At 55.5% G+C, this 23,627-nt stretch overlaps 2 protein-coding genes across 2 annotated transcripts in view; both read right to left on the bottom strand.

Moving 5' to 3' along the window:
* HNF4A (hepatocyte nuclear factor 4 alpha) overlaps positions 1–13,322 on the bottom strand; it is a gene marked incomplete at both ends in the record, with an annotated part of 33,091 nt that extends 19,769 nt beyond the window's left edge. The window contains one exon of the mRNA XM_080354502.1: positions 13,274–13,322. Coding sequence (XP_080210628.1) covers positions 13,274–13,322 — 49 coding nt within the window. The remainder of the gene's footprint in view (positions 1–13,273) is intronic.
* Positions 13,323–15,514: 2,192 nt separating this feature from the next.
* Positions 15,515–19,096, bottom strand: R3HDML (R3H domain containing like; the record flags this gene model as incomplete). Its single annotated transcript, XM_080354532.1, has 5 exons — positions 15,515–15,647; positions 15,735–15,850; positions 16,700–16,832; positions 17,350–17,468; positions 18,836–19,096. The coding sequence occupies 5 exons, from the start codon at positions 19,094–19,096 to the stop codon at positions 15,515–15,517; spliced, it is 762 nt and encodes a 253-aa protein (XP_080210658.1).
* Positions 19,097–23,627: the final 4,531 nt, after the last annotated feature.

Here is a 23,627-nt window from a genome sequence, read left to right as displayed (position 1 = left end):
TATGCCCATTGATCTCCTCCAACCATGCACCCTGTGAGGAGCCTGGCCCCCTCTTCTCAATGCCCTCTGTGCGGTTTATGGTTCCAGGCTATCAGCCAAAGCTCCCAGTTTGGAATCACCTGCAGACTTGCTGCCTGGCGCTCTCCTGCTCTTTGCTTTCCCCTCTTACAGCTCTGTACTCTGAAGAAAACCCCTGCAGAAATGCCAGTGCCAGCAGGACCAACCAGCAGGTCCAGCCAGCAGGACCAACCTCAACTTATATCAGTGGTGCCACCGCTGTCCCTTGCAGCCCTGACTCCAGATCACTCCTACCTCGTCACTCGCAGCTCCAAGGCCTCTGCAGGGCTGGAGAAGCTTTTCCTTGGTGTGCAAGAGAAGCAGAGATGGATTCGGCTCTGAAACCCCTCCAGAGCAGGAAAGCCCCAAGCATGGTTAGGACCCCTGCTCAGCCCACCACCGTTTGGCCAAGCGAGCTGTTGGGGAAGCACGAAGCTGAGTTGCAAGACAAAGAACAAAAGTCCCAGGGGAACGTCACCAGTGTAGTCATCTCCACACATGCAAAGGTCCCTTCAGGCTCTTTTTTTTGTTTTCCCCTTTGAAATTTCAAATTCCAGTTTGTGGACAAAGTCCTGCCTATCTGAGAATATAGATCTCCGACCACTGACCAAACTCCACTCCAAGCAGTCCCGAGGGCTGCTCTTCCCCTTGCCCACGGATGCCTCCGCTCAGTCCCCGGGTCTGCCGGGATCGCACCACAACTTTTGCACCTGAGCAAAGCGCTTGTACTTGTACAAAGCGGATTTTGCACGTTTCAACCTTAACATCAGCAGCTCCCTTTCTGCACGCAGAATGGGAAGGACCATCAGGAAGAACCAGGTAGGAACCTTATAACCTGCAGCCATTGCAGATAGAAAATGAGAAGGAGAAACAAGGGCTTCAGTTGTGCTTATACCAGCAATTTTAGCTCGTCATTTAAATTAGGGAAGGGGGCAACAAAAGGCAGCTTCAGAGGGGATGGAAAATGAGAGGGAACATGAGCTCGTGGAGGCAGAACCACTCCATATGGTTAACTGATAACTCCAATTTGCTTCTTCCCTCTCATCTTTTCTGATTCTCCTGATTAAGCTCAACTTATTCTCATGCTAATCATTTCTTGACCTGTTTATTCTGCACTAAAAAATTAACAGAGAGCAGTTTACTGCATGACTTGCTCACACAGAACTGCTACAGATTAGCAGGCAGCCTTTAAGCCTCGGCACAGGGCTTTTGGGTCCAGCAGCCGGTCTGCGCAGCTTGAGGATGAGCTTTTTTTCCTGTTTTTGAAGAACAGCTTTTTCTAAAGTCAATATAAATCCCCCTCCCTTCATGCCTTAAGTATATTTGCTCTGTGGCTATTTCCAAATGGGAAAGATAAAGCCAAGGGCTTGTGTTTTGTCAGACTTTTTTGCAAACAGGGATATTTAGGCCACACCGTCAGACCCCTCTGCCTTATGCCTCAGCGTGCTGTGACTCTGGAGCAGAGTTGTCAGTGCATTAATAAGCAGCTCCAAGGAATTTGGCAGGGGCTGGGGGGCTGCAGGTCAGCACAGCTGAAACAAGCCCCTGGGTCTTTGCCTCTGCTCCAGGCAATCATATGACAGACACAGACGGGGTTCTGCTCCCGAGAAGCCTCCAGGAAAACTGATGATTCAGAAGAATCAGGCTGTTTGCCCTTTGCCAGCCACACGCAGCACATCCCTGCCCTGGCAAAACATTTTGTGAAGGTGAACCAGAAAGATCCAGCACCTCCATCCCGGGAGGTGGATCAGAAAGATCCCACCCTGAGAGGCAGGAGGTGACCACAGGCGTGTGTCAGCCCGTGCCTGGGGAAAGACACAGGCGTTTTATCATCCTGTTCAACAACAAATCGCTCTTGGTGATTTATTATCTGCAGCTTGGACAGATGCTGTTTGGAGCTGAGGGCGATTCCCAGGACGGACGATGCCTGAGCAGACCTGGACACACTGTCACCGGTGAGCTTGTGACATGTGGTGGTACCTTGAGCTAAGGGTGACAGAGGCAGCTTCACTGCAACCTCAAGGTATTTCTCACCAATGCCAAAGTTATTCTGTCAAAAAGTGATCGAACCAACCACAACAGTCTAAGCCCCCAGGCCATAAAATCACCGTATGGATCATCAAGGTGGTTTTTGGACATGGGGAAGAGACTCTTCAAAGGAGACGGCAGGCTCTGCTTGAACTCCTCTCCAAAAGCAACATGCATTTCAGCCAAAGCTGAGATGGATGTTGGAGCTGGAGTCAGTTGATGGGGCTAACAAATAGCTGCTATGCAAAAGCAGTAGGGAAAGAACTGCGAACATGGGCACAGACAGGCCATTTCAGCCTATAGTGATAATGCTGTGCATGCCTTTTGCCCCAGGACCAGATAGGGGTCAATAAAGGCTCTGAACACTTGAGGAAGTAATTATTAGTGCTCCTGGGAGCTGTTGTTTTGCAAGGACAGTAAGTCTGAGCTGTTCTTGGAAGGGCAGCTGTGCTCCAAAGCACCAATTCATTTGCTGGTGTGTGTTTGCAATTGCTCTGGCTGCATTGCAGCCCCTAAAACCAGCACCTGTCCCCTGGGACCCCAGGTCAGCACTCATGACTCTGGAAACCTGCCTGCTGTGTTTTTACACAAAATCACACAATGAGCCCAAGACCAAGCGAGGAACAGGGACGGGTAGATTCATCTTCCATTACACCACAGGCTGCAGCTTGGCCCAAGCTACAGCTCCCACCGCTGATCCCGCTTGTCCCATCCAAACCCTACACTGTGGGCATTGTGCTTTCCAGCAAAACACTCTCCTGACTATTTAGCAGAAAATCCAGAAAAGCTCTGACTTTGCCATGCGCCGCTTCAGCGTCTACGTTGTCAGATGCTCAGCTCAAATCCAGCATTAAAACCATAAATATCAGGTGTTATCAGCTCTGGAGCAAACACTGTCTGAAAAAACATGCAGCCAACTTCAGAAAAATGCAGTTACTTAGAAGAACCTAGCTGAAAGGAAAATTCACTAACAGAATTGGTCTTGTTTCAACCAAAACCAGGACATCTGTTTAAATGGGGGAGCAGAGGCCACGGGGAAACAGCAGCGCTGGAAAAAGGGTTTGCTGCCAGCAATGAGCACCTCTTGCCTTCCGTGCCTCACCAGCTCACGTGTTTGGTATGGCAGGGATCTCAGCAAACCACGTCTGGACCTGGAGAGAATGTGTTTAGCAAGTGGATGTGATCCCTTTGGCAATGAAGTAATCTTGCAGCTTCCCAGGAAAAAGATCCCTACTGAGCTCGCAGTCTGGCAGGTGAGTCTCTCCCTTCACCCCTGCCAGCTGTTTGCAGGGCTTTGAGGTTTCATCGACTTTACACATTCATTATATACACATGAACCAGCCCCTGAATCGTTCCAGCTGGTGGAGCAATAGGTGGAGGAGAACAGCCAAAATCAACAGAGGTTACAAAGCAAGTTTTACTTTTAAAAAAAAAAAAGTGTTTTATCTCTTTGCAAAGGTGGGTGCATCAGCACGCCGTGCCTGCTGGAAGAGACCTCCAGTCGCTGCTGGGGCTCTCAGAATCATTTCTCACTGGAAATTAAGACTGAAGACTGCAAAACAGGGGTGTAGAGGAAAAGCTGCAGTGGGGCGAGGGCAGCAGGGGGATGATCTGAGTCTGTGTCCCTGGAGTGGGGTAAATCAAGGGCAGAAAGCAGCATCCTGAATCAGGCAGCCACAGGCTGCTGTAGCCATGCTGTTTGTGCCCTGGCCTGGCAAAGTCAGCGTGGGCTGGGGGAGTATCTGAGGAAAGGGAAAGGCTGGAGAACTGGTCAGGTTTGAACTGGGAAAGGTAGGATGGGCATGGAAAAAGAAATAAATAGGGGTGGTAAGTTAAAATACGAGAGATTCTGGTTTCTGGAGTGAGAAGGAAACAAGTTAATGCAAAACGCTTTTCCTCCACAGGAGCAAGCAAAGTGCCTGAATAGTCTGTCTTGTCCGCTGCGCCCTCAATTGCCAGCGCACAGCAAGTGCCAGGGGAGTAAAGTGGAAGCAGAACAGTCCTCAGGAGCTCCACATCCACAGCAGCTTTGCAGCCCTGCAGTCCCCGGCCACCACAGCACGCTCCTGCGCAACACAACTCTCCCATTCACTGCCACAGAACAAAAAACCACTGCAGAAAGCAAGGTACAGGCACGTCCAAGCTTTTGACATGCAAGGTTTGTTGTACGGGGACAGCAAGGGGAGGGGATCACACGCCTCCACAGTCCCATAAACCCGTGACCAGGACACTGCAGTGCCAGCCGCCTGGCTCCTGGCTAACAAACATGGCAAACTGCTGATTAGCCTCTGAGTATTTGACCTATGTCTCCAAGACAGGATAACACTATTATTTGTCCCTTTACGCTCCTACAAGGCCTGGTGCCGTTGGCCTCTTGTATCATAAGGAAATTAAAATATATTATGACCATAAACTACATCATTTGAGGAAATGAACCATTTCTACTAAACGTGTCATTGGATGCTGAAGTCATTAACTTTTCTAAATCAATCGCCAGCTGATAAAGAGGGCAGATATTTGCTGGGAGCAGTTCCCAGCACATGGCTCCCAGCACAGCACTGATGTGGGGAGCTCATCCCACGGGATGGTGTCTTGGGGTACAAGCTGCCCCTGGAGGCACAAACCCACCCCTCCAGCACAAGCTGTGCTTTGGAGGACACTGCTCAAGCAAGAGGAACCCCAGGATTTTTGCTGTACCCTGGGGTCCTGCCGAGGCTGGCAGGGTGTTTTGTGGATGAGGCTCTGCGAGATGCAGCGGTCCAGGGCTTGGGATGCTCAAAATGTGCGTGAGTGCCTGCAAACCCCCCCGCAGCACCCCAAGCCCAGCTAGTCTCCTCACTGCTTCCCCTCCGTACTGGAACCTAAGAAACCTTTCTAGTAAGAGCTCTTTGCAGCTGATAAGGTTTGCATTGAAAGTGTTTTTCTCTTAGTTCATTTTAAGCTTTCATTACAAGGCTGGCTAAGTCCCATTGCACACCTCTTTGGCTCTGGAGCAGGCAGCAAACAGGGCAGGACCTGCGGTTGTGCCACAAGCTGGTAGGATCTGTGCCCAGGGCTCCCAAGGCTGCAGCAATGCCAGACACTGGGAACTGGACTGAGAATGACCAATTTGTTTCCCAAATGGTGCAGGCAATCACTGGGGTGTCTGTGGGATGCCAGTCCAACTCCACCACCTCTTCCCCCAGGCATCACAGCCCCCACTCCACCACGGTGCCCACATTGGGGCACCTCTCTCGAGAGCCCCAGAACTGAGCTTGGCATCACCAGCCATCGCCCTCCACCAACCCAGCATGTTCGCTCTGCACAAAGAAAACATAAACCAGAGCCTTGGAGGTCCCATCAGATGGGCACAAACAATACGTATTTGTGGGATCAGCGTATTTTGGCTGCTCCAAAACCCCACTGGAGACCCCAGGGTTTGCTAATGCCCTTTGGTCGCATAACCTGGCTGCATGGCTACTTCTGCGAGTGCCAGGGGGAGCGCGGGGGGTACCTGGTGTTTGCTGGAGCAGGTCGTATCTGCTGCCATTCATCTTCCAGGGGTGCTCAGCTCCGTGGGCAGGGCTAGGGGAGTCTTGCCCTGCGATAGGGCTGTCCAGCTGGCGAGCCCCCCGCGGGCAGTGGGGCACGAGCCATGCCCAGAGCTGGCTGCGGTGCAGCAGCAGGGACCGGCTAATCCCTTAATGCTGGTCACAATGAGATTTGATGGGGAGCAGGAGTTTGTGCTGCAGAGCCACAGGTTTTAAAGGGTTCTGCCCACTATCTGGAGAGGAATTATAAGGTGGCTCGGGGTTTGCACCCCGCTGCCGCTGCTCACAGTGATGGCCGCTGCTTTCCGGGCCACCTTTCCAAGGTGTCATCACCCTGATGTCTGGCCTGGCACTGCTTTTTGGCAGGGCAGGTGCTGCCAGACCACACATGCAGCTCTAGAGGCTGCTCCAGAAAATGTAACTGGGTGTTTTTAACAGCAGGAGTGAGTCTGACTCTATCTCCAGGGAGAGGCTGGCTGTTTTCACTTTAAAGTGTTTCTATATAAATACCCAGAACTCCATATCCTTGAGAAACAACCTTTCTCTCCCCTCCCAGCTGCTGTCAAGACATGCAGGAATGCGAGAAGTGAGGATGCAGCAGGGCAGCAGACAAGGAGCTGAGCATGTGGTGCTCCCCATCTTTGGGCAGCCCCGAGCTCTGTGTCCTGCAGAGCCCCAATACCATTTCCAGTGGTTCAAACTGCCCCGGGGGCATCACTGCCAGAGCTCCCTAGATCCCTGCCTGCTCTGTGCAGTGCCCGTCCTCTCCGGAGGAAACTGAAAAACTATCAGGGCTGAGATTTCTTAATCAGTTGTGCATGTTGGTGCTGTCAATGGGGAATCCAGGCAGGGAGTGTGTGCTGGCATGTGTGGCCCTGCTTAGCCTGGGGGGAGGAAAATGACGTGAGGGATTAGAGTGGCATTTCACTGGGTTTTCACAGGTGCCAAGCAATGAATCGAATGCTGGAAGGTCGTTGCAATGTGGCCTGGTGCTGCTCGGCCATGGCCCTGACCATGCCAGGAGCAAGCGTCGCCTTGTCAGCCTCCACACCCAGCGGGACCAGCTCAGAGCCAAGCCCATCTGAAACACCCATTTTCCTGCACTTCCCTTCCTCCTCGGATGACTTTTCTCCCACCGAGACCACCTCTCCTTTTACTGTGCCAAGGAGGAGACAGCTTGTTCCTGCCCTCCAAAGATGCTGGAACACAAGTGCCACCTCGAAGGTACGACTCTAATGGTGGAAAAACATTCCCAAACCACTCCTGCCCTGTCTGTGTGAGCCTCCAATTGCACCTGGGGCTTCCTGGGGTGAATTCAAATTAATTTGGAGATCATGCAGCTGCCGTCAGCTTCCTGATGGGTCAGGGATGGGGCATGACTGGCAGGTCTGTACCCCTCTGTGCCCGGGGATGGAGTGTGCTGGTGATGTGGGAGATGCCCAGCGTGGATCAGGGAGCAGCATCGAGGCAGGGCTGGGTCTGAACTGTGCATAACCCCATGACAACTCCCTTCACCCCTGTGTTTTAACACCTGTAACAGGGAAACACACCCAGGTGAGCAGAGAGCTCTCCCAGGCGGTGGCAGCGGCACACGCACATGGATGGAGCTGCAGGCAGCACCCAGCTCTGCTCCCACCAGGGTGTCTCCATCCCATCACCCTTTAGTCTTCAAAGGCAGCAAACTCCAGACAGGGGAGCAGTCAGGGCTGTGGATCTGAAGCCTGGCTGTTTGCCCCTCCTGCCTCCTTATTCCTTGGACAACATTAGCACCGGTGAATCTCTTCCCAGGCTGGGCTGCTGCTTTTCACTGGGGGTGGTGGGGTGGATCCTGCCATCCCAACAGACATGACCGGGTGGGATGTGGGACTTGCCCAGTTGGCTGGAAGCCATGGGCATGCTGGCATGATGGAGATGAAGCAGCAGCTTCTTATCGTGAGGTGTCAAGGCTTTGGGGACCGTGCAGCACAATGACGAGCCTACCCTGGGAGTAGAGGGGGAGAGAAGAGGCTGAGCGGGGCGGGAGGAGCCGGGCTCTGCAGCCTCTATCAACAGCGCTAGGCCATAAACACGGTGCAGTGGCTGTCGTTTATGTGTCAGCAAACACGTTGAGTGGGCTCGACTATTGATTCTGACCGTATAAAAGAGTGTTGTGGCACTTGTTCAGGTTTGCGCAGGTTTTACAGCTCTTGTTCTGAGAAGTGCCCATGTATTTGGCTTTGCTCCTTCCTTCAGGTCTATCTGTTGACATTGGCTCTCCTACCCAGAGCGTTGGGCCATGCCAGGAAGCTGAGTGTACGGCTCTCCCTGCATTTCCCACTTTCCCAGGGGTTATCGCCCATAAAATCTTGCACACACCCATGGCTGGGACATGTTTCTAGTGCAGAGGCAGGTGAAAGGTGCCCGTTGGTCCCATGCTGGTGGGTTTGGGTGCCACACACTTGGTGGCAGGAGCTGAGCCACCCGTCTTGATGGGTGATTTTAGAGTAAATGGGCAGACCTGTGGGGAAGGCGCTGCCCTGGGGTGGGATGAGCAAGGTGAGAGATCTGTAGGGCTGCGAAGAAAATCAGCATGTCAAACCAGCTTGGATGTCCAGTGAGGGAAAAGGTGTCAGAGCTCCCATAGCATCACCACAGGGGACATGGCCCACGCATGGTGACCCACAGCGTGAGGCCCACAGTATTCCCATTCCGACCTTCACTCTTCCCACCAGGAGATGCCAGCACTGGCTGAGCCCGCAGGGACACCTTGGTGCTGGGAGGGCTTGAGCCCATGGTGTTAGCCCCATCCGCCCCTTGGCACTGGGGCTCCTGGTGCCGCATGGCTAGAGATGACGTCCCTCCAGTGGCTGTAGCCATTTGGAATTGAAAATCTGGTCCAGCTGTGCAGACCTTCAGCTTTTTAGAGCCAGGTTCCACCTGCTCCTTGGATGCTGGTGCCTTTCCACAGCTCTGCCTGGAGCTGCTCCTCTCGCACCTTTGTTGCATCATCATTTTTTGAAGGATGTATTTCCTAAAGGGATTTGCTGGATAATTTCTGTTGTTGCTCAGGCTGAAGCTTGGACACAAGCCACTCCTGGGAGTGATTGCTTCTGGGACGCGGTTGAGCTCAGAGGCCCCAGTGGGGAATGTGGTGCCTCTGCCCAGCGTGGGCGAGCGGAGCCGTCAGCCCTGCGTTCACAATACAGCCACTACCTTGAAATTTGCCTTCTGTGAACATTCTGCAACATTTGCTGTTTCCACAAACATTTCTGCCAGAAGCCTTGTTTGTTTGAATATTTGAGGAAAGCAAACAGAGAAGGAGCCTGAACACAAACAGTTGTGGATGTTTTTTTGCAGTCTTTGCCCTGTTTTAGCACTGAGTCCTCTGACAGAGACGCAGGTGTCCCCCTGCCCAACGAACCCCTTGGCTCTGCCCCGTCCCCCCTGCCAACCTGCACCCTCTGCGCTTATTGCTGTGTGTAAAAGCAAATTGCCCAGACCTCGCTGTCTGCAGGGCCACCATCACTCACCACCCCTTTGCACTCACTTTAAATCAACATCATTTCTAATGACACGTAAAAAATGTCAGCAGAATCCTAGCGGAGCATGTCTGACTCGCAGAGTGACACCTGCCCTGTGGAGCTCAAAACAGCTGCCAGCCCCGCGCCACCCGCCTCCCAGCGCTGGAGCTCATTGCCCCCTGATAGCCGCCCTCTCTGCTCACTCCCCCTTATAAAAATACCATCGCGTTTTCAAGTAAAGCCGAGGACCAGGGTGTGCTGCTGGCCTGATAAGCAGCTGGGATGAGGCGGCTGCCTCAGTGCGGTTGAAGTCGCAACCTCACTGGTGATCGCAGCCACCCCACGACACTGAGCATCATCCCTGCAGATGACGGGAGCATTGCCAGCTCTTCCCTGGGGAAACCTCCACCAAGTGCCAGCAAACAGCACTCAGGATGGGGCCAAGGTGGCTAAAGCAGCGATTGTCCCTTTTGCATCCCATCTAAATCCCAGCACTTATTGCTGGGTGCAGCAAGACCCTGCTCAGCTGTTTCTTGCCCTGGGAAGTGCTGACCCTGCCAGCATCAGGGTTACAGCTGCCCCAGGAGCCAATGGTGACAGCAGGAGTGGGGACAGGGAAGGGGCTGTGCCAGGTGTCCTAACACCTACCAGTCCCTGATGGCCTCTGGGCCATGGACACAGAGTACAAGGAGTAAATAGAGAAATTAAATAGCAGCATGAAAAACTGAAGGAGAAAAGCCCAGTTCGGGTCATATCTGTTGGAAAGCCATAAAAAATGAGATGCGTTTGGCAATGAAAAACTATTGCTTCAGAGTGAAAAGAAGAAAAATACTCAGAAATTCTGCCTCCTCGTGTCTTCTTCGGCTGAAACTATTCACCACATCTGACCAAAATGCCTGAGCAGCTCCGACGTCTCACATTTTTCAGTGAATTTCCAAAGCTGATTTACGGAGCTGGCCCTGATCATGCGGCGGTGCCATAACCATTGCCCACAGGATCCCCAGCTCCGGGAGCAGCTTCTGAAGTACGAAGAGCCTGTGCCAGAATGGAGGGCAATTGCCCAGATTGTGCCCAACTCTCATCAGGAGTTTAAATTGGAGCCAGGAGCTCATTGCCTCCTCATTGCCCAGGAGGGGACCGTCCCTTCGTCCCCTCTCCATCCCGCACCCTCTCACACACCCATTTGCAGCTTCCCTGGGGGTTTTAGCACCCGCATGCTCAGAGGAGCCATTTCCAGCTCACAGCCCATCCTCGGCAGGTGCGGGTTGGGATGCTGAGTGTGTCCCCAGCCCCGCAGCTCTCAGGGAGCTGTGGCATCGCTCCCTTCTCCTCCAGATACCTGTGCAGGGTGCTGGGGACAAGAAACCTTTGGCACCACATGGCAGACTGGGTATTGGGAAAACTTCCTTCATGGAAAGGGCTGTCGGGCATTGGAACAGGCTGCCCAGGGCAGTGCTGGAGTCACCATCCCTGTAGGGTTTTAAAAGATGCGTAGATGATGTTCTTGGGGACATAGTTTAGAAGTGGAGTTGGCAGTGTTAGTTTAACGGTTGAAGCTGATGATCTTAAAGATCTTTTCCAACCTAAACAATTCTATGATTCTTTGAAAGCCAGGCACTGCCCGGTCTCCCACCCTGCCAGCCCTTCCTCGCCTCTATTTGGATAACTTTTTCACCCATTTTATTTATGAGGACTCCCCTCCTTCTGCCAACACTCTGAGCTTCCTCTTGCTTTGGTCTGGGAGTCCCATCTCACTTTCTTCTTATTATTTTTCTCTCTTCCCCTTGCAAGGCCCCAGGCTGGGCAGCCCAGCCCCACGACAGCCGGATGGAGCTTTGTTTGGCCGCGGGAGCAGATGGGGAGAGCAGCCGCAGGTGGGACGGGCAGTGATTCTTCCACAGCCGCCCCGTGGTGCCCGGCTCTGCTCACGCCTGCCCCAGCTCGGGCCACGACTCGGTCACTGACCATCGGGCTGAAAACATTAGGAGAAAATCAGGATTTAAAAAAAAAAAATCGGGAGAAAATTAACAACGGAAAGATTTGCCTGCCTGTGTTGAAGGTCACCGATGTACCGGGGCTGCCAAGCAGCTGCTTGTATTACAGCCGGCTGCAAGTGAGCAGAAGAACTTAATTGTAAGTGATTAAAGAGGTTGGTCAGCTCCTTGGGTTGCACCTGTCAGGTGAAGCCTGTTGCTTGCTGCAGAAATGAGGCTGGCTTTGCACCCCGGGGCAAAGCAGGACGCAGGCACCCTGGATTCGGGGGCACCCAGACCAAACCACCCTACACTGCCGTGTCTCGCAGGCACATGGGAACATCACTTGAGTCCCGTTCTCCTGCAAATGAGGCACAAGCCAGTCCCTGTGAGCTGGGCGGGTCAGGAACCAGCAGCAGAGGAGGAGCAGTGTCCTGTCCTGCAGGTGACACATGGGGCTTCAGCCTGGAGGATGCTCAGCACCTGCAGCTGCTGGACCAGCCCGCAGAGGAGCCCTCACTCCAGGATCCAACCCTCATACATCTCAGAGGCATTGAGCCCTTGTTGTACCCGCTCGCAAGCAGCCTTCATCGTGTGGCTCCTTGTATGTTGTCAGAGCAGCACCAGCTGGACGCAAAACCACAACCTGCACTAACAGACGAAAAACACACCATTCGTCTGAGTCCCAGTGATGCTTTGCACATCCTATATAGTTCCTATATGCTTCATTGCAATAAGCCAATTGACCCACGAAAATGCTGATTATCCCCTCATCTGGCTGCGGCTCACCATGGGGCCACATAAGCCAAAACTAAAGGGATCTGGGGAGCTGTGAAATGCTGGGAGCTGGGGCATGGAGACACAGAGTCTCTCTCCAGCAGTGTGGCCAGCACAGGGGAGGATGTGGCACCCATAGGAGGCTGCAGGCCTGGAGCAAGAGAAGCCACCACCCAGAACGGGGCCATGAGCAAAGCATGAGATGGTGGCCTGGGAGCTCCCCAAGCCCTCCTGGGACCTGGCTGCAGCACAGGCAGCAGCTGGAGTGCGGACTGGTGGCGATGGGAGTGTTCATGAGTAAGGAGTGGTAACGGAGAAGAGGAACAGGATGTGAAAATTACGGTGAGGAGAGGACAAGGTAGAATGATGGAGAGCCAAGAGTTATGATGGAGAGCCATGGGGAAGTGATAGATAGCCAAGGGATGTGACAGAGATCCACAGGGTGTGATGAAGAGCCAAGGGAAATGATGAAGAGCCACAAGGAAGCGATGGATAGACATGAAGTGTGATGGAGAGCCATGGAGTGTGATGGAGAGCCATAGAGAAGGGATGGAGAACCTTGTTACTGTGAGACTGTCTGCTGGGGCCTCACTCCGTGCCCTGGGCATGCCCAGGAAACTGGGGTTCCCAAATCACACAGGACCAAAACAGCCCCAGCCCCTCGCCTTGCAGAAAAGCTGCAGCACAGGCACACTTGGTTGGACCTGTCCTGAGGATAACAGGGGGATGATGATAGCCCAGGGATGGACACCCGTTCCCCCATGTGCATTTGGTGCCATTGGCATCTGGCACAGCCAAGGTGAGCAGCAGCACAGGGCTGCCTATGGCTGGTACCGGCCATGGAGCACAGCACAGGCCTCGTGGGCATCTCCCTGCGCTGGAGCACCCTGAGCAGCAGCATGTACCTGATGCTCTGTGCCGCAGAGCCTGGAGGCTGCACTTTGTCCAGGCACCGCACTCCCTGCTGCCAAACCTGCCCAGCAGCAACACCAGCCCAGCCTCGATCAGAGCAGCAGCGCGGGCAGGCGCCCGCTGTGCCCGCTCCCGCAGCCTTTGCGCTGGGGCAGCGTGTCACCTCCTTCCTAAACTGCTGCCACTCCTGCTGCAAAGCCTGCAGCAGCCCCTCTGCCAGCGTGACGGACGGCTCTGCTCCCTCAGGCACGTGCTTTCTTCTTCAAGCTGAGCAGAGTGAAAGGGAAAAAATGCATATATATGTATATATTATATAAAAGGTAATTGGGAACCCTTTTTCTGCCTCCATCTCCAGCTTTGCAGGTGCCTGTGCTGGTGGGGCTGGGCAGCGCGGCGGGGCCGGGACGTGGGGCTGGGGGCTGCTGCCCGCTCCCAGCCCCGCTTCCCACGAGTGACGGCGGGGCAGCAGCGCGGGCGATGGGAACGCTGTACTCACCATATGGAGCCTCCATCTTAGCGCTTAGCTGGGTGCTTACATTGACCATGTCTCGCCGGCTACTGCTATGGGGACTTGGGGTGAAAACCAGAGGAAGTAGAGGAATAAAAAAAGAAATCTAAATAAATAAATAAAAATGTCTTTCACTAAGGAACTAGGTGCAGGCAGGAGGGAGCGCGGAGAGGCAGGGCGAGGAAACCTGCCTCTCCTGTTATCTTATTGATTCGCTTAATCAGGGCTAATGTGGGTGGAGATGTTAAATAGTAACCAAGCTCTTATGGAAACCAATCTGCAAGGTGCCGTCGCTGTAGCTATAGTAACTGCTGCCAAGCTAGAAACTCAAACATGGCTTTTACTGGACTCTTTTGGGGCTCTCGTTTCCACCTGGTGTCAAGGCCGGGGCAGCTGCCGGGCTGGGGTTCACTCCCGGCTGCGGGGGCGATGGAGCAGCCGGATCTGGCTCCGCAGCACCCGGGCGCTGCCAGTTTTTGTGCCATCACCCGCCCGTGATGAGAAAAGTGAGTCTGCGGCTGCCTGTGGGCAAGGGGCCAGCACTGCATGGGGGGCTGGGGGCCGTGGGACGAGCTGTGGGGGCTCTCACACGCTGGCATGGCCAGAGCAGAGCCCGACTGAGGCACAAGGGGCAAAATGTCCCAGCCATGAGTTGAGACTTGTCCACTCGGTGCAAAACTGGAGGGGTCACTTGGGGACGGGGAGCAGCAGGGATGCTGCGGTGGATGCAGGTGGGTACTCTGAGCACAGGGCCAGGCTGTGGGGCATTTGCAGCTCCTCCCTGTCTCCCTCTGCTCCCCAAATGGGGGGGACCCACAAAGTGCTGCAGCCATTCACAGACATCTGTGCTCCCTCCAGGACTGCAGCACCCAGGAGGAGCCGTGGGGACCTCACGGTGGCCAGTTGCGCAGGTGCAGTCCCCAACCTCCCGTGGGGCTATGGAAGCCCCTGTGCTGCTGGTGGGTGGCTCTGTGACAGGAGCAGCCCCTACTCCTGGGGGGTGTCCTGAGGCAAACAGGGTCACACACAAGAGGTGTTGCTGGGATGGTGCCAAATATGTGGGGGATCCAGAGCTGGAGCTGAAAAAGTGATTGGCTGGCAGCACAGGGCCTCCTGTACATTTTGAGAAGGGGCCAGGCTGGAGGAGGCACCAAGGGGTCCCTGGCAGCCCCCAGGACTCCTCAGCACCCTGCTTAACCCTGCAGCCCCGAGGGGCAAAATTAGGGACATCTGTTCCTCTGGCTGGGAAAGTGCATCCCAAGGAAGCGTGCAGAGGGGTGGGCTGCTGGGATGCAGTGGGCTGCGGTGTGGGGATCTGCAGCTGAGGGCTCAGCCCCACAGCCTGGGAATTTGGGGATCCCCAAGTTTACTGAATGCTGAGAGGTCCTAGAGAGGGAAGGGGTGCCTATAACGGAGTGCTCGGTGGCACTGGGGGTGAGGCAGGGCAGTGGGGTGGTGCAGGGCAGCCCGGGTGGGACAAGGAGCTTGTGGCCCTTCAGCATCACTGTCACCCTGTGTCCCAGCAGTGCTGGCTTCTCCCACACGATGGAGCAAAGCACCCAGGCATCTCCCGTGGCTTGTGGCTCCACCAAGGGCTTCTGCACCTCTTTGCTGTTTATCCCCAAAACCAGAGCAAAGGGGCTGGCTTGGTGTTAACCCCGAGGCTCCAGGCTGCGAGTGAGGGAGGACTGACACGAGCATCGGGGTCTCCAGACTGCTTTATTGGGGGGCTCGGACCCAGGGCCCTGAGGCTGGAGGGGCTGCCGTGGAGCGGGGGCACACTCGGGGCTCCCACTTCTCCAGCTGCTTGCTACGAGGGGAAGGTGTTTGTATTCACTTACACCAGCCTCTACTTTAGCACAGGTGGGGGGCAGTGGGGAAAGCCCCCCAAATCTGCAGAGTGGTGACTACGCCAGGCAGCCCTGCTCCCTCCACACACCCCCAAACCATCCCTGTTTCAGGAAATAGGGACCTGAACCATCCCTGTTTTTTCCCAAATGGGAAGCAGCCGCACAACAAGTGCTGCCGAAGGAAATGTGTTAAAAAAGCCGTTTCCTATATGGCTCTAGGGATGAAGCAGGTCAGAGAGCCGGGCTGCTGAGGACACCGAACGGGGGGCAGGGAGGGGGCTGAGGGGCGGCCAAAGCAGCTGCAGAGAGATACAGTGTTATAAATAATTCTGGTTCACCCTGTCCCCATCCCTGGGGGCTTCTTTGTGGCACTGCAGCCCTAGAACCAGCTGACTTGGTTGGATTTGAGGCCAGTGAAGCACATGTTGTTGGAGCAGCTGCCGCCGTAGGTGGGGGGGCAGGCTGAGCAGGGCCGCCCCACCTTGTACGGTGCTTCTCCCAGCCAGTTGCCCCTAAAAAGAGAGGAGGACATCACCCCTGAGGCCACCCCTCGCTGCCGGGAGGGAGGATGGCGGGGGGGCTGCCCTCCTGGCACTTACTTGATGGCGTAGTTACAGACGAGGATGACTGCGTGTCGCCAGGTGCTGCCCCACACCCGCACGTTGGTGCAGGAGCCGAGGGCACAGCCCAGGCGGCTGGATGTTGCCCACACCATCTGCCCAGGACAGAGAACAGCCGCTGTCAGCCACCACCCACCCAGATGTCCCACAGCGGTCCCCAAGGGCCCCAGCTCAGGGCTCCGTCTCACTAGGGAATCACATCCCATCCACCCGCATTTCTCAGCCTGGATGCTGTGTCCATCACAGGCCCTGCTTTGTCACCAGAGGGTGATTCCTCCCTGTCCCTCTCCTGCCTGCAGCCTCTGCTGCCCTGCAAGGAGCTGCCCTGCCAGGCTCACTGGAATGAGCCGCACAGTCTGGGTCACTTCTCCAGTTTACCCAGATTAGTTCCCAAATCTCAGCCTGGAGCATCGCTGGCCGCCTACCCTGCACACAGGGAGGTGAAACAGAACAGAAGCTCCTCCTAAAGCCTCTCCAGGCTGAATATCTTCCTTAAAAAAAAACATCTTGCCCATTTGCAACCCAGAGCATCCCCACAGATGAGCTGCACAGAGATGCAGATGCTCTGGTAAAGGTTGTAGTGTGTAGAGGAGGGAATTAGGGGTTGGCACAGCTTTGCCACCCAGCAGGGGAGCAGAGGGAGGTTCTGCACCTTGCGCTGGCCAGGCTGCTGCTGGATGTGCCGGGGAAGGAGCAGCTGCATTCGAGGACCTACATACGGCTGGGTGCTATAAAGATGCTCCATGACAGAGGATTCATGCTCATCAAAAGCACAAAGGGTCTTCCCTGCTGCCTGATTTGAAGCAGGCAGCTGCCAGGATTCCATCCCACATCCCAGCTGCTGTGGGGCAAGGGCTGCTTGCTGCACGGGATGCTGCAGCAGCCCAAGGCGCTGTGAGCTGCCCCCGGTTTGCAGCCAGGTCCCGGGGGGCTGTGGGGCTCACCTGCGTGTAGTGGCTGCAGACAGAGCCGCTGCATTTGGAGGGGCAGCGGGGGTTGCACTCGTGGGGGTGGGGGAAGGAGTAGTGCTGCTTTTCCTGGTGCCACGATTTCACCATGTCCACGACGGAGCGGTACCTGCAAAAGGTGCCGTGAATAAGGTAGAGCTTCTCCACCTTGGAGGTTGTGGGTGAGGGAAAGGAGGGGGAAGAAGGCTCTGCATTGAGGGAATGGGGGAGAGAAGTGTGATGGGGCAGGGACAGTGATGTTCTTGTGCTAAGCCCACTTGTGCCCAAGGCCAGAAGACTTGTCCCTCGCCGGAGGCACCTGAGCTCTCAGCTGGATGGTGGATACCCAGGACCCATGTCTCCTGGTCTGTGTGCCCAGCAGAGAGGGGATTAATGTCATACTACCCAAATGAGCAGCAGGAACCTCTGGTTTCCCACATTTACTCTGCTGCAAGTGTTGGACCTTCCACTTCCATCCTGGGTGGGGTCTGTGGGGTGGTTGCATCTTAGTTGCACCTCGGTTGCATCTCAGTCCTCTGCAGCCCCAGCTCAGAACCTCTCTGCTCCTCAGCCGAGGGGCTGCTGCTCCTCCAGCATCATGGGGTGCAGGGGGTCCCCAGGAGCCCGCTCTACCCATGGGCACTCACCTGCCCGAGTGGATGGAGAGGTTCTGCCCCACGTATCTCATCAGCTGGGGGGGGCCGTGGTCCCACAGGCAGCGCGCAGCCCACGCCTCCGCTGCCCTGGCCAGCTGCTCATCCCACACCTGGCCAGGAGGAAAGGAAAAGGGCAGGCAGGGATTTCGGGTGCCCAGAGGAGGGAAAAGGAGAAACCCACTCCCTTGGGCTCAAGGAGGGTTTCTGAGCATCCATGGGTGTCCAAAAAACATGACTGACACACCAGGCTGGAAGAAGCCCAAGGGAAGCATGGCAGTGTGTCCAGGAGCGATGAACCACCCCAGCTGCCCACCATGGCGCCCAAGCATGCTGGGTGCTGCCCAGGCAGAGCACGGGTGGCCTGAGGCAGTGCAAGCCATGCATGTGTGATTCCCGGTGGGAATGAGCTCCTTCTGCAGACAGTGGAGCTGAGCCCAGGGATGAAACCCTCCAGCCCTGTGCTGCCATCCCCAGCCCTCCAGCGCAGCCCTGGCCGCAGCCCAACCGGTGTGGACAGCTGGCTCCTTCATGCATTATTTACAGGTTCCTCACCCATCCTGAACGGCTTTGGGGAGATGCCTGGGAGAGTTATTTTGGAAGGCAGGAATTTAGGCCAAGCAAGAAGCAGCGCAGGATGCTCCTGGGCACGTCTGACCTGCTTTGGTACCCAGCAAGCCGGGCTGCCACGTGCTTCTCCTGAACCAGCATTCACAGACAACCCACCCACTCTGTCAGAGCTCAGATCCCCTCCCTGGGAGCAGAGCAGCATCTGGCACCTCCTGCCCTGAGGGTCCCACTCTGTAGGGCTGGAAGTCCCTCCTCTTGGTCCTCCCCATTTCTCCTCTCTGTAGCACTGGGTTAGGAGCTCCAAACAGGGTGGAGACAGCCTGGGGAGAGCTCTGCCCAAAGTGGCCCTTGTCTGGAGGAGGTACCTGACCCGGCAAGGCTGTGCAGCCCCTCTTTGACCTGCTCCTGCATGTTTCTTCTTCCAGGGGGTGGCAGCCCTGGGCACGCTCCCAGGGACCCTGGAGCTGTCCCTCCCAGCTGCAGTCAGGGTGAGGCTCCCACCCGGGCTCTGGGTTAGCACCAGAGCTTTTAATCCCTGTAGCCTCCTCTTCCCCCCGACACTGCCTCTGCAGCTCGGCTGGATGGATCCTGCCATCCCATAGCCAGCAAGCTCCCATATGTCCCAGCCGTGGGATCAGTGGTCCTAAATCTGCCCACAGGTGGAAATATCACCCCGTTGGACTCCATCCTTCCTGCACAGAGGCTGCATGGGTCTGCCCCGCACTGAGGGCGCAAAACGTCCCCTGGGACAGCTGTTTAGCTGCAAATCTGGGGCAGCCCCTGACATCCCCATGTGTGGGTGCCCTGTTCCCACCAGGCTGGGTGCTCACGCCACAGACGAGCCCCTTGATCCCACTGCAGCACCCAAAAGCCGCAGACCCAAACCCCACCCTGCCGGAGCACGACTCACCATATACTCCATGTTGGCGGCGGGGGGGGACACCTGTGCCCGCGCTTGATTGTGGTAGTCCAAAATCACGCTCATGTCGCGGGGGGAGAGATATCGCTTCCGACGGCTCCGGGGGACCCCCGTGCCCCACAGCAGCCCCGCGGCTCTGCCCCCGGGTGGGGACAGGACCTCGGTGGCATTGGGCAGCAGGAAGGAGCTGGACTGCTGTGTTATCCAGAAGCCCAGGGCAGTGAGGTACAGGGGCAAGTGGAGCACAGACATGCTGGCCTGGCTGGCAGGATTGGCCAGTGGCTTCTGCTCCCACACAGAGTTAAGTGAGGACGAGGAGGATCACTGGTCCCTGCTGCCAGTGCGGGGATGTAGGAGAGAAACAACACAGACACCGCTCAGGTTTGCAGTTCCCATGCAGACACCGCTTTCCAAAATAAGAGAGAAATGAATTTTCCTTTTTTTTTCCCTTTTCAAAATAAATTTTTAAAGTTAATCTCTTTGATAACTCATTTATTACAGCAAATTCCCTGGGATCAGCAGGGAGATGTCTGGGGAATCAGTTTTCTTGTTGTTTCTTTAAAAAAAATAAAAAAAATACATCTAAAATCTCCCCCATTTTTTCACTTATTCCACATACCTGCCAGGCAGGGGCTAATTAAGAACATGCTGAGATACTCACTGCAGCTGCCTGCCCTGTAACTTCCCAGGCATTTGGTGTGTTGAGTAAATCCCCAGCACAAGTGGAAGTCTCATATAGATAGAGAAATGCACAGCAAGGTTTAAAAGCATCGCCGAGAAATCCTAATGACTCTTTATCTCAGGGAAAGGAAAATAAACCACAGCATAAGCAGAATTATTTTCAAAAAAAAAAAAAAAGGTAAAATTCTGGAATATCTCCTCGTCTGACAGCCAACGCACCTCCTAGCATCCCTGCCAGCCCTTCCCCGGAGCAGCGGGGAGGATGTTCCCCCGACTACGTACCTCGAGGACTGAGCCAAGAGCAGCCGAGCCCGGTGGCGGCGGCGGCAGACGCTGGGATTGACCTTTGCAAACAACCTGCTGGGGCAAAGGCGGGAGAGAGGTTTTGCCTAGCCCCGCCGGGCAGCCCGCCGCGGCCTCTGACGCAAAAACTGCATCTTAACTCTTCCCCCGGGGAACGTCCTGCAGTTTGGAAGGGGCCCTGCGAGGAGATTTATAGGCGGGTGGATGCCCCGCGCGCAGAGGCATGCAGGGTGCCGGGGGGGCAGCGAGCAGAGCTGGGCTGCAGCGGGCAGAGGGGCTGCTCATCAGCTGGTGTTTTACTGCTGCCTACAGGGAGAAGATGCCCAGAATCGTCTCTCCACTGCTCACCCCCCCATCTGGGTCCCTCTGGCAGCTGTGGATGGGGAAGCGAATCCCGGTTGGGGAGGGATGTGGAGGGGGCTTTGCGCCGGCAGGGGGGCAGCGGGGCTGGTGGCTGCTTTGGTGTGAGCTGAGCAAATGGCAGAGATGTCCCTTGCCAGGGTGGGGAGGGGGACCTTGTGACCATGCAGGTCCCTGGGCCACCAGTTCTCCCCATTAGAAATGAAGCCACTTGCTGGGTGGGTTCCCCAAGGACTGGAGTTCCCCACAACTAACCGGGGCTGGTGATGTCCAGCCAGGGCCACCTTATCAGGGCAAGAGCCCTTCCCTGGGGGGCTGTGCTCCCCGGACAGCCCAACCATGTCCAGGTGTCTGTCCTCAGGGAGCGGAAACAGCTGGAGAAGTCTGAAAGCAATTGACAGTCCTGCAGCATCAAGTGTTTCCCTACAACATCCTGAGCAGCCACGATGCCTGGGGCTGGCTGAATCATTACAGGTCACAAAAATGCAAGCCTGGCAGGCTGGGGGGGCTGCTTGCAATGCCCGTCACATCCCCTCTTCCTCCTGCCATGCTCAGAGCCAGCGTGCGTGCCCACGTGTGAGCTGTGGCAGGGCTCTCTGCCACTGTCACCCCATGTCATGGTACTCCAGGTGAGCAAGGTGCTCACCTCGCACCTCACCAGGCCTGGGTTCACCGGAGCACAGGTGGGTTTGGAGCCAGGATTTGGCTCTTTGATTGCCAGCAGGGGAGCACTGAGCTGAAATTGCCGGGGCTAATGGCACATCCCAGAGCCCAGCTGGCTGCCCCAGGGACCCGTGGTGCCACAGGAGCTGACCAGGAGCTTGGGGAGGAACAGACCCAAGTGTGGAGCAGGAATAATGCCGAGGTGCTGAGCTGATGTGCTGTATCAATACAGCCTCACCCTGCTGTGAGATCCTGCTGAAATAGTCCCCTGTGGATATTTTTCCTGGCACACGCTCTCTTGTAAAACAACTCAAGATGCTGCGGGTCCCGGGGAGCGGCTGGAGGCGTGCTGGGGGGATATTTCCATCCACTCCCCGCCCAGCGGGTAGGATGGTGATCGTGCCAGCAAGAAGACAAGAAAACGGCTGCTGAGGCATCTTGAGCCCTGCAGCTCTGCGGGAGGGGCCCCCTGTGCACACTGCCGGGGCTGTGCCATGCTGTGGGTGCTGGTGCTGGGCACGCTGGGGTGTCGGTGCAGCTCCCAGAGCCCACTGACCCCCCAGGCTGCCTGTTGCAGGGGGTCTGACCAGCTCGGCTTCCCCTTCCCAGCACAGGACCAGCCCACAACACCAGCCACCTCTCTGTGAGTGCTGGGCAAAGCGCCATCCCCAGTTTGCCTGTTCTACCAACACCCCTATTTTATGTTCCCCCATACACGGAGGCGAGTGCCAGGACAGCCCTTCGCACTGCACCAGGATGGCACACACCGGGGCTGCCTCCCTCTGCTCAGCCCCAGCTGTCAAATCTCTCATTAGCAAGGCTGGTAAAGGCTGTTTCATTCCCAGTGGATTAGAAAGGCAGATGGGGAAAAGTAGCAGTGATCTCAAGTGGGCAGACTGGGGACGTGGAGGAGCAACTGCCTCCAAATACACACCAAGGTAGGGAGAGTTTTCCTAATGATTTATTATTTCACAAAAGACAGAGCCCTTAGCAGCGAATGCTCATCCAGCACCATGAACTGAAAAGCTTTGCATCTGAGATATTTTTCTGAGTTTTCATTTCCCTGCGGCTCAGGGCGAGCAAACCCACTGCAGGTCCCACTGCCACGCAGCAGCCGAGCCGCACCGAGCCTCCACGGAGACAAGGCAAGGGTTTTGTCTTGGGTGCAGACTGAAATCACTGCTTAATCAGCACTCCACGAGACAATCCAAATTCCAGGAACTGGAAGGGGTTTGTGTCCCTGCCAGGCGTAATATCCTGCAGCCCAGACTGGTCCGGCTGCCAAAGCACACGGTATCTGCAGTGAGGACCTTGCTGGGAGCCAAGAAGCACATGCATTCAGCTGGATACAGCAGCAGCGCCGGCAAATTCTCCTTTTAATTAGCATCAGAGGGAAAAAAAAGAGATAAATCACAGGGTTCACAGCACTCTCTTGGCAGAGATGCCCAACGATGCTTTTAAGACTGACACACATCGCAGCTCTCTCCAGAATAAGCTGTAATGGAACTTGCAGGATTTCTCTGTCATTTGTTTCTCCCATCTCTTGGGTTCAGACATCACCTTTCACCCATGTATCAAGAGGGCAGGTGGTGACACGAGCCCACATAGGACTGAGTAGGGCTTTGCCCTTTGCTAGAGGACGGGATCTGCTGTGATCTCTGAGCACCACCAGACACAAAGAAGGTTGATGTGGCTTTCCACAGCAGCAACCTTCTTTTTAGCAGGGGTAAACCAAAGCCAAAACAAAGCCTTATTTGAACAAAACTGTTTCCCCAGGTAATGCACAAACTCTGTTGCTCTAGTAAAATATTCCCCTCTTATGAATGGCAGAAAGGCTCATTTTCCAGCTTTGTTGAAAGCTGTTCATTTCCCCAGTCTTGCCCCAAACACCACCAACAGCTCCAGCTACCCTGGTGCCCACCCTGGCAGGGAAGAAAACTGGGGCATTTGACAGGTTTTTGCATTTCTAGATCTCTGTAGAGATCCAGCAGTGATCGTGTCTCCTGGGCAGCGTTTCTGCTGCTCACGGCCAGCTGGCAGCAGCAGCACAGCTGAGACTGTGCACAACCAGCCCCTCGCAGAGGAACGTTTCGCCTCTGCCGGGATTGTGATTGCGGGAGGAGGGGGAACGGTGGGAGGGAGAAGAGCATGAGCTGGCGGTGACACACAGCTCACATCGGGGGTACCGCGTGTGTGACCCTGAACGTGCAGCCGCAGCAGCACAGACCGTGCGGGAGAGATCAGCAGGATGGGTTGGAGAGGGCCAAGTCTCCAGCCTTTATCTCAACTACTCAAGGTATCATGGCCAGCCTGCCATGGCAGGGTGACACAGTGGCAGCATGTGCCTTCTAAAGCCTAGCCCAAACTCTAGGGTTTAGAGCATTTCCATTAAAGAAGTGAGACGCTTCACTACTCCTTCCTATTCTTTCCAGTCACAAAGACATCGAACATTTCTTTGATTTGTAGCACTGTTTGCAGTCCATGGCCATTGCCATAAAATTCATCCATGGGCTTGCTTCTGTGCCAGGCCAGGCTGGTCTGTCGGCAGGGACAGGCAGTTGCATTCTTCACAGTTGAGCCCACAGTTCTGGAGCCTTTCATATGACGCCCAGTGCCTGCCTCTGCGTTAGGTGCAATGTTCTCTCATATCCCACCGTTTCCGCCTGCATATTTGCTAGGCAGCATGGGGCAGCCTGACCTGCAACCTGCCTACAGACTCACTCTCCAAAGGCCACCTGAGCATCAATCCACCTCTGTGAGCTGCAGTTTGCTCCTT

Source organism: Nesoenas mayeri, assembly GCF_963082525.1.
Source record: "Nesoenas mayeri genome assembly, chromosome: 16".
In the NCBI taxonomy this organism is placed as follows: domain Eukaryota; kingdom Metazoa; phylum Chordata; class Aves; order Columbiformes; family Columbidae; genus Nesoenas; species Nesoenas mayeri.
This window is presented reverse-complemented; position numbering and strand designations above follow the sequence as displayed.